Source organism: Oncorhynchus nerka, linkage group LG25, assembly GCF_034236695.1.
Source record: "Oncorhynchus nerka isolate Pitt River linkage group LG25, Oner_Uvic_2.0, whole genome shotgun sequence".
Taxonomy (NCBI): Eukaryota; Metazoa; Chordata; class Actinopteri; order Salmoniformes; family Salmonidae; genus Oncorhynchus; species Oncorhynchus nerka.
This window is the reverse complement of record NC_088420.1, coordinates 2,488,361-2,501,218: the sequence shown is the minus strand read 5'-3', so window position 1 is coordinate 2,501,218 and position 12,858 is coordinate 2,488,361. Positions and strand designations below refer to the sequence as shown.

At 47.7% G+C, this 12,858-nt stretch overlaps 1 protein-coding gene across 5 annotated transcripts in view; it reads right to left on the bottom strand.

Moving 5' to 3' along the window:
- nme7 (NME/NM23 family member 7) overlaps positions 1–12,858 on the bottom strand; it is a 241,436-nt gene that overhangs the window by 73,631 nt on the left and 154,947 nt on the right. For all 5 annotated transcript variants that reach the window (XM_065009467.1, XM_065009469.1, XM_065009468.1 and 2 more), the window contains one exon: positions 3,304–3,368. In XM_065009467.1, the coding sequence (XP_064865539.1) occupies positions 3,304–3,368 (65 nt within the window). The remainder of the gene's footprint in view (positions 1–3,303; positions 3,369–12,858) is intronic.

Here is a 12,858-nt window from a genome sequence, read left to right as displayed (position 1 = left end):
CTAGCAGATAGCTGCTCCAGCATCACTCTACACCTCTACACATCTAGCAGATAGCTGCTCCAGCATCACTCTACACATCTAGCAGATAGCTGCTCCAGCATCACTCTACACCTCTACACATCTAGCAGATAGCTGCTTGAGCATCACTCTACACATCTAGCAGATAGCTGCTCCAGCATCACTCTACACCTCTACACATCTAGCAGATAGCTGCTTGAGCATCACTCTACACATCTAGCAGATAGCTGCTCCAGCATTACTCTACACATCTAGCAGATAGCTGCTCCAGTATCACTCTACACATCTAGCAGATAGCTGCTCCAGCATCACTCTACACATCTAGCAGATAGCTGCTCCAGCATCACTCTACACCTCTAGCAGATAGCTGCTCCAGCATCACTCTACACATCTAGCAGATAGCTGCTGGAGCATCAGAGGCCAGTTGGAAAGAGGAGGAGATGTAGAACGTTTAATAGACAGACCAAGTTAGCAAAACAATTGCTTTTAATCATTAAGTAAACAGTCCTGCTGTTCAGTAAAGTTTATACACATTAAAATAACATGTATAGAAATATCAGAACATCCTCAAATTAATGTAGACCTATTTAAAACGGCTTTGACTGTTATTTTATTCATTCATAACAGTCAGTTACATAGATATTATAGTACCGTCACAGTACCACACAATGCTTCAGCTCCATGTCCCCTGTCTGCCCCAGGGTCGACACTGTCCATCACCCTCTCCCTGCTGTGCCCCTGCCTGCCCCTGTCCATCACTCTCTCCCTACTGTGCCCCTGCCTGCCCCAGGGTCAACACTGTCCATCACTCTCTCCCTACTGTGCCCCTGCCTGCCCCAGGGTCGACACTGTCCATCACTCTCTCCCTACTGTGCCCCTGCCTGCCCCAGGGTCGACACTGTCCATCACTCTCTCCCTACTGTGCCCCTGCCTGCCCCAGGGTCGACACTGTCCATCACTCTCTCCCTACTGTGCCCCTGCCTGCCCCAGGGTCAACACTGTCCATCACTCTCTCCCTACTGTGCCCCTGCCTGCCCCAGGGTCAACACTGTCCATCACTCTCTCCCTACTGTGCCCCTGCCTGCCCCAGGGTCAACACTGTCCATCACCCTCTCCCTACTGTGCCCCTGCCTGCCCCAGGGTCAACACTGTCCATCACTCTCTCCCTACTGTGCCCCTGCCTGCCCCAGGGTCAACACTGTCCATCACTCTCTCCCTACCGTGCCCCTGCCTGCCCCAGGGTCAACACTGTCCATCACTCTCTCCCTACTGTGCCCCTGCCTGCCCCAGGGTCAACACTGTCCATCACTCTCTCCCTACTGTGCCCCTGCCTGCCACTGTCCATCACTCTCTCCCTACTGTGCCCCTGCCTGCCCCAGGGTCAACACTGTCCATCACTCTCTCCCTACTGTGCCCCTGCCTGCCCCAGGGTCAACACTGTCCATCACTCTCTCCCTACTGTGCCCCTGCCTGCCCCAGGGTCAACACTGTCCATCACTCTCTCCCTACTGTGCCCCAGCCTGCCCCAGGGTCAACACTGTCCATCACTCTCTCCCTACTGTGCCCCTGCCTGCCCCAGGGTCAACACTGTCCATCACTCTCTCCCTACCGTGCTCCTGCCTGCCACTGTCCATCACTCTCTCCCTACTGTGCCCCTGCCTGCCCCAGGGTCAACACTGTCCATCACTCTCTCCCTACTGTGCCCCTGCCTGCCACTGTCCATCACTCTCTCCCTACTGTGCCCCTGCCTGCCCCAGGGTCAACACTGTCCATCACTCTCTCCCTACTGTGCCCCTGCCTGCCCCAGGGTCGACACTGTCCATCACTCTCTCCCTACTGTGCCCCTGCCTGCCACTGTCCATCACTCTCTCCCTACTGTGCCCCTGCCTGCCCCAGGGTCAACACTGTCCATCACTCTCTCCCTACTGTGCCCCTGCCTGCCCCAGGGTCAACACTGTCCATCACTCTCTCCCTCATTTTAACTGTCTTGATTATTTTTGTATTCTTTGTTTAGTTATTTTGTTTTTCTTTGAGATTTCTCTGTAATTAAATGTGCTACACAAATTAAAGTAATTGGGATGCACAGGGCAGAGACCCCTTCCAGAAGAACAGAGAGGTGAGGGCAGCCTGGCAGAGACCCCTTCCAGAAGAACAGAGAGGTGAGGGTAGCCTGGCAGAGACCCCTTCCAGAAGAGCAGAGAGGTTGGCCAGAAGAACAGAGAGGTGAGGGCAGCCTGGCAGAGACCCCTTTCAGAAGAGCAGAGAGGTGAGGGCAGCCTTCCAGAAGAGCAGAGAGAGACCCAGAGACCCCTTCCAGAAGAACAGAGAGGTGAGGGCAGCCTGGCAGAGACCCCTTCCAGAAGAACAGAGAGGTGAGGGCAGCCTGGCAGAGACCCCTTCCAGAAGAACAGAGAGGTGAGGGCAGCCTGGCAGAGACCCCTTCCAGAAGAGCAGAGAGGTGAGGGCAGCCTGGCAGAGACCCCTTCCAGAAGAACAGAGGGCAGCCTGGCAGAGACCCCTTCCAGAAGAACAGAGAGGTGAGGGCAGCCTGGCAGAGACCCCTTCCAGAAGAACAGAGAGGTGAGGGCAGCCTGGCAGAGACCCCTTCCAGAAGAACAGAGAGGCGAGGGCAGCCTGGCAGAGACCCCTTCCAGAAGAACAGAGAGGTGAGGGCAGCCTGGCAGAGACCCCTTCCAGAAGAACAGAGAGGCGAGGGCAGCCTGGCAGAGACCCCAGAAGAACAGAGAGGCGAGGGCAGCCTTCCAGAAGAACAGAGAGGTGAGGGCAGCCTGGCAGAGACCCCTTCCAGAAGAACAGAGAGGCGAGGGCAGCCTGGCAGAGACCCCTTCCAGAAGAACAGAGAGGTGAGGGCAGCCTGGCAGAGCTATGAAATCATCATCATCATCATCACCCGTGGGTCTAAACAGGTTAACACCATCATCATCACCCGTAGGTCTAAACAGGTTAACACCATCATCACCATCCGTAGGTCTAAACAGGTTAACACCATCATCACCATCATCATCACCCGTAGGTCTAAACAGGTTAACACCATCATCACCATCATCACCACCCGTGGGTCTAAACAGGTTAACACCATCTTCATCACCCGTGGGTCTAAACAGGATAACGCCATCATCATCATCACCCGTGGGTCTAAACAGGTTAACACCATCTTCATCACCCGTGGGTCTAAACAGGTTAACGCCATCATCATCATCACCCGTGGGTCCCTGTGGCATGGCACAGATTTGACTATGATGACTGACTATGTAGGCTACTTACCATCTGCAGGGCTGAGATCTCAAAACCTGCTGCTGAGATGGAGTGGAGGATCTTTCCTGTCAGGGCTGTAGAGAGAGAGAGAGAGAGAGAGAGAGAGAGAGAGAGAGAGAGAGAGAGAGAGACAAAGACAGAGACAGAGAGGAAGTTCATGACATAACAGGCTCGTAACAGGCTCAGTATGGAAAGCAGATATGGTCCTGGATGTGTTCAGGACAGCTCTGTCAGGGGAAGGTCCACCAGTCAGACGGTAGACTGACAGTAGGCTACGGACAGACCCTCTTCAACATTATAGCTTCAGTTATCAGACAGCCCTTCCAAAAACCGGGGTTGTGACCCATCTGCCTATTGTCCTGAATCCAGACCACAGCTAACAGATCTCCAATAATCAACAGGCCACAAAATGCAATGAGTTTCAAATCAGCTGTGTTTGCGAGGGATGGGGGGAAATAATGAGCCCTCTCTGGTCCCCGAGGACTGGAGTTGCCCATCCCTATAAGGTGGGGAGGTCTGTTGAATGCTCAGTCTGCTCTGCTCTCACCATGATTGGCCAATGGACTTGGGCAAATTCTCAGCTCACTGGACAAAAAGCTGCAGAGGACCTTATGCCTGTTAACTCTTATGGGGATGACCTGAATACCCCTCGGACTTTACATATCTTATGGGGCTTGGGCTAATAATTAAAAAAATGTATCTCTCCAGAAATAAGTCTCTCACTGTTGCCGCCTGTTACAGCTTGCAGTTGTGCCCTGGACACCATATGTGAATTGATCGCCCCCCATCTATCTTCAGAGTTCGGACTGTTAGGTGACCTAAACTGGGATATGCTTCTATGCTTAACACCCCGGCAGTCCTACAATCTAAGCTAGATGCCCTCAATCTCACACAAATCATCAAGGAACCCACCAGGTACAACCCTAAATCCGTAAACATGGGCACTCTCATTGACATTATCCTGACCAACTTGCCCTCCAAATACACCTCTGCTGTCTTCAACCAGGATCTCAGCCTCATTGCCTGTATCCGCTACGGAGCCGCAGTCAAACGACCACCCCTCATCACTGTCAAACGCTCCCTAAAACACTTCTGCGAGCAGGCCTTTCTAATCGACCTGGCCCGGGTATCCTGGAAGGATATTGACCTCATTCTGTCAGTAGAGGGTGCCTGGTCGTTCTTTAAAAGTAATTTCCTTACCATCTTACATAAGCCTGCCCCATTAAAAAAATGTAGAACCAGGAATAGATGTAGCTCTTGGTTCACTCCAGACCTGACTGCCCTTGAACAGCACAAAAACAAAAACATCCTGTGGCGGACTGCAGTAGCATCGAATAGTCCCCACGATATGCAACTGTTCAGGGAAATCAGGAACCAAAACACACAGTCAGTCAGGAAAGCAAAGGCTAGCTTTTCAAACAGAAATATGCATCCTGTAGCTCTAACTCCAAAAAGTTCTGGGACACTGTAAAGTCCATGAAGAACAAGAACACCTCCTCCCAGCTGCCCACTGCACCGAGGCTAGGAACACGGTCACCACCGATGAATCGATGATAATCGAAAATTTCAATAAGCATTTCTCTACAGCTGGTCATGCCTTCCTCCTGGCTACCACAACCCCGGCCAACAGCTCCGCACCCCCACTTGCCCAAGACTCCCCAGCTTCTCCTTCACCCAAATCCAGATAGCAGATGTTCTGAAAGAGCTGCAAAACCTGGACCCGAACAAATCAGCTGGGCTAGACAATCTGGACCCTCTCTTTCTAAAATTATCCGCCGCCATTGTTGCAACCCCTGTTACCAATCTGTTGATTACCGATCTCTAGACCCAAACTGCTACAGACATATCTATCCTACCCTGTCTTTCTAAGGTCTTTGAAAGCCAAATTAACAAACAGATCACTGACCATTTCCAACCTTCTCTGCTTTGCAATCTGGTTTCCGAGCTGGTCATGGGTGCACCTCAGCCACGCTCAAGGTCCTAAACAATATCATAACCGCCATCGATAAGAGACAGTACTGTGCAGCCGTATTCATCGACCTGGCCAAGGCTTTCGACTCTGTCAATCACCACATTCTTAATCAGCAGACTCAACAGCCTTGGTTTCTAAAATGACTGCCTCGCCTGGTTCATCAACTACTTCTCAGACAGAGTTCAGTGTGTCAAATCGGAGGGCCTGTTGTCCAGACCTCTGGCAGTCTCTATGGAGGTGCCACAGGGTTCAATTCTCGGGCCGACTCTCTTCTCTGTATACATCAATGATGTCGCTCTTGCAGCTGGTGATTCTCTGATCCACCTCTACACAGACAACACCATTCTGTATACTTCTGGCCCTTCTTTGGACGCCTCCAGACGAGCTTCAATGCCATACAACTCTCCTTCCGTGGCCTCCAACTGCTCTTAAAGGTAAGTAAAACTAAATGCATGCTCTTCAACCATTCGCTGCCCGCCCGTCCAGCATCACTACTCTGGACGGTTCTGACTTAGAATATGTGGACAACGGCAAATACCTAGGTTTCTGGTTGGATTGTAAATTCTCCTTCCAGACTCATATTAATCATCTCCAATCCAAAATTAAATCTAGAATCGGCTTGCTATTTTGCAACACAGCATCCTTCAGTCATGCTGCCAAACATACCCTCGTAAAACTGACTATCCTACCGATCCTAGACTTCGGTGATGTCATTTACAAAATAGCCTCCAACACTCTACTCAGCATACTGGATGCAGTCTATCACAGTGCCATCCGTTTTGTCACCAAAGCCCCATATACTGCCCACCACAGCGACCTGTATGATCTCGTTGGCTGACCCTCGCTTCATATTCGCCACCAAACCCACTGGCTCCAGGTCATCTATAAGTCGTTGCTAGGTAAAGCCTTATCTCAGCTCACTGGTCACCATAGCAGCACCCACCCGTAGCACGCGCTCCAGCAGGTTTATTTCACTGGCCCATCTGTAAATATCCCATTCACTGGTCATCCCCAAAGCCAACTCCCCCTTTGGTCGTCTTTCCTTCCAGTTCGCTGCTTCCAATGACTGGAATGAATTGCAGAAATCACTGAAGCTGGAGTCTTATATCTCCCTCTCTAACTTACACCAGGTCATTTACATCTGTACACAGTCCATCTGTAAATATCCCATCCAACTACCTCATCCCCATACTGTTATTTATTTTGTTTCTTTGCACCCCAGTATCTCTACTTGCACATTCGTCTTCTGCACATCTATCACTCCAGTGTATAATTGCTATATTGTAATAATTTCGCCACTATGGCCTATTTATTCCCTCATCTCACCTCATTTACACACACTGTTTATAGACTTTTTATATTCTATTATTGACTGTATGTTTGTTTATTCCATGTGTAACTCTGTGTTGTTGTTTATTCCATGTGTAACTCTGTGTTGTTGTTTATTCCATGTGTAACTCTGTGTTGTTGTTTACTCCCTGTGTAACTCTGTGTTGTTGTTTTACTCCCTGTGTAACTCTGTGTTGTTGTTTACTCCATGTGTAACTCTGTGTTGTTGTTTTACTCCCTGTGTAACTCTGTGTTGTTGTTTTATTCCATGTGTAACTCTGTGTTGTTGTTTTACTCCATGTGTAACTCTGTGTTGTTGTTTTACTCCCTGTGTAACTCTGTGTTGTGGTTTGTGTTCCACTGCTTTGCTTTATCTTGGTCAGGTCACAGTTGTAAATGAGAACTTGTTCTCAACTAGCCTACCTGGTTAAATAAAGGTGTTCTCAACTCACCTACCTGGTTAAATAAAGGTGTTCTCAACTAGCCTACCTGGTTAAATAAAGGTGTTCTCAACTGGCCTACCTGGTTAAATAAAGGTGTTCTCAACTCACCTACCTGGTGAAATAAAGGTGTTCTCAACTCACCTACCTGGTTAAATAAAGGTGTTCTCAACTCACCTACCTGGTTAAATAAAGGTGTTCTCAACTCACCTACCTGGTTAAATAAAGGTGAAATAAAATAAAATAAAAAGGCTGTTAAATAAATAAATAAAAACTACTATCACCCCGTAGCCCTCACTTCTGTCATCATGAAGTGCTTTGAGAGACTAGTCAAGGACCATTTCACCTCCACCTTACCGGCCACCCTAGACCCACTTCAGTTTGCATACCGCCCCAAATAGGTCCAACGACGCCATCACACTGCACACGGCCCTATCCCATCTGGACAAGAAGAATACCTATGTAAGAATGCTGTTCATTGACTACATCTCAGCATTCAACACCACCACCAAACTCATCATTAAGCTCGTGCAATTGGGTCCTGGACTTTCTGACGAGCCGCCCCAAGTTGGTGAGGTAGGAAACAACATCTCCACCCCGCTGATCCTCAACACCGGGGACCCACAAGGGTGCGTTCTCATACACGCCTCCAACTCAATCATCAAGTTTGCGGACGACACTACAGTGATAGGCTTGATTACCAACAACGACAAGACGGCCTACAGGGAGGAGGTGAGGGCCCTCGGAGTGTGGTGTCAGGAAAATAACCTCACACTCAAATTCAACAAAACAAAGGAGATGATCGTGGACTTCAGGAAACAGCAGAGAAAGCACCCCCCCTATCCACATCGACGGGACAGTAGTGGAGAGGGTAGTAAGTTAAGTTCCTCGACGTACACATCACGGACAAACTGAATTGGTCCACTCACACAGACAGCGTGGTGAAGAAGGCGCAGTAGCGCCTCTTCAACCTCAGGAGGCTGAAGAAATTTGGCTTGTCACCGAAAACACTCACAAACCTTTACAGATGCACAATCGAGAGCATCCTGTCGGGCTGTATCACCGCCTGGTACGGCAACTGCTCCGCCCACAACTGTAAGGCTCTCCAGAGGGTAGTGAGGTCTGCACAACGCATCACCGGGGGCAAACTACCTGCCCTCCAGGACACCTACAGCACCCGATGTCACAGGAAGGCCATAAAGATCAACAAGGACAACAACCACCCGAGCCACTGCCTGTTCACCCCGCTATCATCCAGAAGGCGAGGTCAGTACAGGTGAATCAAAGCTGGGACCGAGAGACTGAAAAACAGCTTCTATCTCAAGGCCATCAGACTGTTAAACAGCCATCACGAACACTGAGTGGCTGCTGCCAACATACTGACTCAAATCTCTAGCCACTATAATAATAAAAAACTGGATGTAATAAATGTATCACTAGTCACTTTAAACAATGCTACTTTATATAATGTTTACATACCTTACATTACTCATCTCAAATCAAATCAAATTTTATTTGTCACATACACATGGTTAGCAGATGTTAATGCGAGTGTAGCGAAATGCTTGTGCTTCTAGTTCCGACAATGCAGTGATAACCAACAAGTAATCTAACTAACAATTCCAAAACTACTGTCTTATACACAGTGTAAGGGGATAAGGAATATGTACATAAGGATATATGAATGAGTGATGGTACAGAGCAGCATACAGTAGATGGTATCGAGTACAGTATATACATATGAGATGAGTATGTAAACAAAGTGGCATAGTTAAAGTGGCTAGTGACATAAGAATGCAGTCGATGATCTAGAGTACAGTATATACATATGCATATGAGATGAATAATGTAGGGTAAGTAACATTATATAAGGTAGCATTGTTTAAAGTGGCTAGTGATATATTTACATCATTTCCCATTATTAAAGTGGCTGGAGTTGGGTCAGTGTCAATGACAGTGTGTTGGCAGCAGCCACTCAATGTTAGTGGTGGCTGTTTAACAGTCTGATGGCCTTGAGATAGAAGCTGTTTTTCAGTCTCTCGGTCCCAGTTTTGATGCACCTGTACTGACCTCGCCTTCTGGATGATAGCGGGGTGAACAGGCAGTGGTTCGGGTGGTTGATGTCCTTGATGATCTTTATGGCCTTCCTGTAACATCGGGTGGTGTAGGTGTCCTGGAGGGCAGGTAGTTTGCCCCCGGTGATGCGTTGTGCAGACCTCACTACCCTCTGGAGAGCCTTACGGTTGAGGGCGGAGCAGTTGCCGTACCAGGCGGTGATACAGCCCGCCAGGATGCTCTCGATTGTGCATCTGTAGAAGTTTGTGAGTGCTTTTGGTGACAAGCCGAATTTCTTCAGCCTCCTGAGGTTGAAGAGGCGCTGCTGCGCCTTCTTCACGACGCTGTCAGTGTGAGTGGACCAATTCAGTTTGTCTGTGATGTGTATGCCGAGGAACTTAAACTTGCTACCCTCTCCACTACTGATCCATCAATGTGGATAGGGGTGTTCCCTCTGCTGTTTCCTGAAGTCCACAATCATCTCCTTAGTTTTGTTGACGTTGAGTGTGAGGTTATTTTCCTGACACCACACTCCGAGGGCCCTCACCTCCTCCCTGTAGGCCGTCTCGTCGTTGTTGGTAATCAAGCCTACCACTGTTGTGTCAGTCCGCAAACTTGATGATTGGAGTTGGAGGCGTGCATGGCCACGCAGTCGTGGGTGAACAGGGAGTACAGGAGAGGGCTCAGAACGCACCCTTGTGGGGCCCCCGTGTTGAGGATCAGCGGGAGGAGATGTTGTTGCCTACCCTCACCACCTGGGGGCGGCCCGTCAGGAAGTCCAGAACCCAGTTGCACAGGGCGGGGTCGAGACCCAGGGTCTCGAGCTTGATGACGAGCTTGGAGGGTACTATGGTGTTGAATGCCGAGCTGTAGTCGATGAACAGCATTCTCACATAGGTATTCCTCTTGTCCAGGTGGGTTAGGGCAGTGTGCAGTGTGGTTGAGATTGCATCGTCTGTGGACCTATTTGGGCGGTAAGCAAATTGGAGTGGGTCTAGGGTGTCAGGTAGGGTGGAGGTGATATGGTCCTTGACTAGTCTCTCAAAGCACTTCATGATGACGGAAGTGAGTGCTACGGGCGGTAGTCGTTAGCTCAGTTACCTTAGCTTTCTTGGGAACAGGAACAATGGTGGCCCTCTTGAAGCATGTGGGAACAGCAGACTGGTATAGGGATTCATTGAATATGTCCGTAAACACACCGGCCAGCTGGTCTGCGCATGCTCTGAGGGCGCAGCTGGGGATGCCGTCTGGGCCTGCAGCCTTGCGAGGGTTAACACGTTTAAATGTCTTACTCACCTCGGCTGCAGTGAAGGAGAGACCGCATGTTTTCGTTGCAGGCTGTGTCAGTGGCAATGTATTGTCCTCAAAGCGGGCAAAAAAGTTATTTAGTCTGCCTGGGAGCAAGACATCCTGGTCCGTGACTGGGCTGGGTTTCTTCTTGTAGTCCGTGATTGACTGTAGACCCTGCCACATGCCTCTTGTGTCTGAGCCATTGAATTGAGATTCCACTTTGTCTCTGTACTGACGCTTAGCTTGTTTAATAGCCTTGCGGAGGGAATAGCTGCATTGTTTATATTCGGACATATTACCAGACACCTTGCCCTGATTAAAAGCAGTGGTTCGCGCTTTCAGTTTCACGCGAATGCTGCCATCAATCCACGGTTTCTGGTTTGGGAATGTTTTTATCGTTGCTATGGGAACGACATCTTCGACGCACGTTCTAATGAACTCGTATATACTGTACTCTACTTGTGTGTAAGGTAGTTGTTGTGAAATTGTTAGGTTAGATTACTCATTGGTAATTACTGCACTGTCGGAACTAGATGCACAAGCATTTCGCTACACTCACATTAACATCTGCTAACCATGTGTATGTGACAAATAACATCTGCTAACCATGTGACCAATAACATCTGCTAACCATGTGTATGTGACCAATAACATCTGCTAACCATGTGTATGTGACCATTAACATCTGCTAACCATGTGTATGTGACCAATAACATCTGCTAACCATGTGTATGTGACCATTAACATCTGCTAACCATGTGACCATTAACATCTGCTAACCATGTGACCAATAACATCTGCTAACCATGTGACCAATAACATCTACTAACCATGTGTATGTGACCAATAACATCTGCTAACCATGTGACCAATAACATCTGCTAACCATGTGACCATTAACATCTGCTAACCATGTGACCAATAACATCTGCTAACCATGTGACCATTAACATCTGCTAACCATGTGACCAATAACATCTGCTAACCATGTGTATGTGACCATTAACATCTGCTAACCATGTGTATGTGACCATTAACATCTGCTAACCATGTGTATGTGACCATTAACATCTGCTAACCATGTGACCAATAACATCTGCTAACCATGTGTATGTGACCATTAACATCTGCTAACCATGTGTATGTGACCAATAACATCTGCTAACCATGTGTTTGTGACCAATAACATCTGCTAACCTGAACTGAACTAACCTCCTGCCAAATATATGACAATATTAGAGACACATATTTCCCTCAGATTACACAGATCCACCAATTTGTAAGTCGCTCTGGATAAGAGCGTCTGCTAAATGACTTAAATGTAAATGTAAATCAATTTGAATACACTCCCATATCTACTGGGTGAAATTCCACAGTGTGCCATAACAGCAGCAAGATTTGTGACCTGTTGCCACAAGAAAAGGTCAACCAGTGAAGAACAAACACCATTGTAAATACAACCTATATTTATGTTTATTTATTTTCCCTTTTTTTTTTCACACATATATATATATATTTTTTCACCTTTATTTAACCAGGTAGGCTAGTTGAGAACACCTTTATTTAACCAGGTAGGCTAGTTGAGAACACCTTTATTTAACCAGGTAGGCTAGTTGAGAACACCTTTATTTAACCAGGTAGGCTAGTTGAGAACACCTTTATTTAACCAGGTAGGCTAGTTGAGAACACCTTTATTTAACCAGGTAGGCTAGTTGAGAACACCTTTATTTAACCAGGTAGGCCAGTTGAGAACACCTTTATTTAACCAGGTAGGCTAGTTGAGAACACCTTTATTTAACCAGGTAGGCTAGTTGAGAACACCTTTATTTAACCAGGTAGGCTAGTTGAGACACCTTTATTTAACCAGGTAGGCTAGTTGAGAACACCTTTATTTAACCAGGTAGGCTAGTTGAGAACACCTTTATTTAACCAGGTAGGCTAGAGAACACCTTGAGAACACCTTTATTTAACCAGGTAGGCTAGTTGAGAACACCTTTATTTAACCAGGTAGGCTAGTTGAGAACACCTTTATTTAACCAGGTAGGCCAGTTGAGAACACCTTTATTTAACCAGGTAGGCTAGTTGAGAACACCTTTATTTAACCAGGTAGGCTAGTTGAGAACACCTTTATTTAACCAGGTAGGCTAGTTGAGAACACCTTTATTTAACCAGGTAGGCTAGTTGAGAACACCTTTATTTAACCAGGTAGGCTAGTTGAGAACACCTTTATTTAACCAGGTAGGCTAGTTGAGAACACCTTTATTTAACCAGGTAGGCTAGTTGAGAACACCTTTATTTAACCAGGTAGGCTAGTTGAGAACACCTTTATTTTATTTAACCAGGTAGGCTAGTTGAGAACACCTTTATTTAACCAGGTAGGCTAGTTGAGAACACCTTTATTTAACCAGGTAGGCTAGTTGAGAACACCTTTATTTAACCAGGTAGGCTAGTTGAGAACACCTTTATTTAACCAGGTAG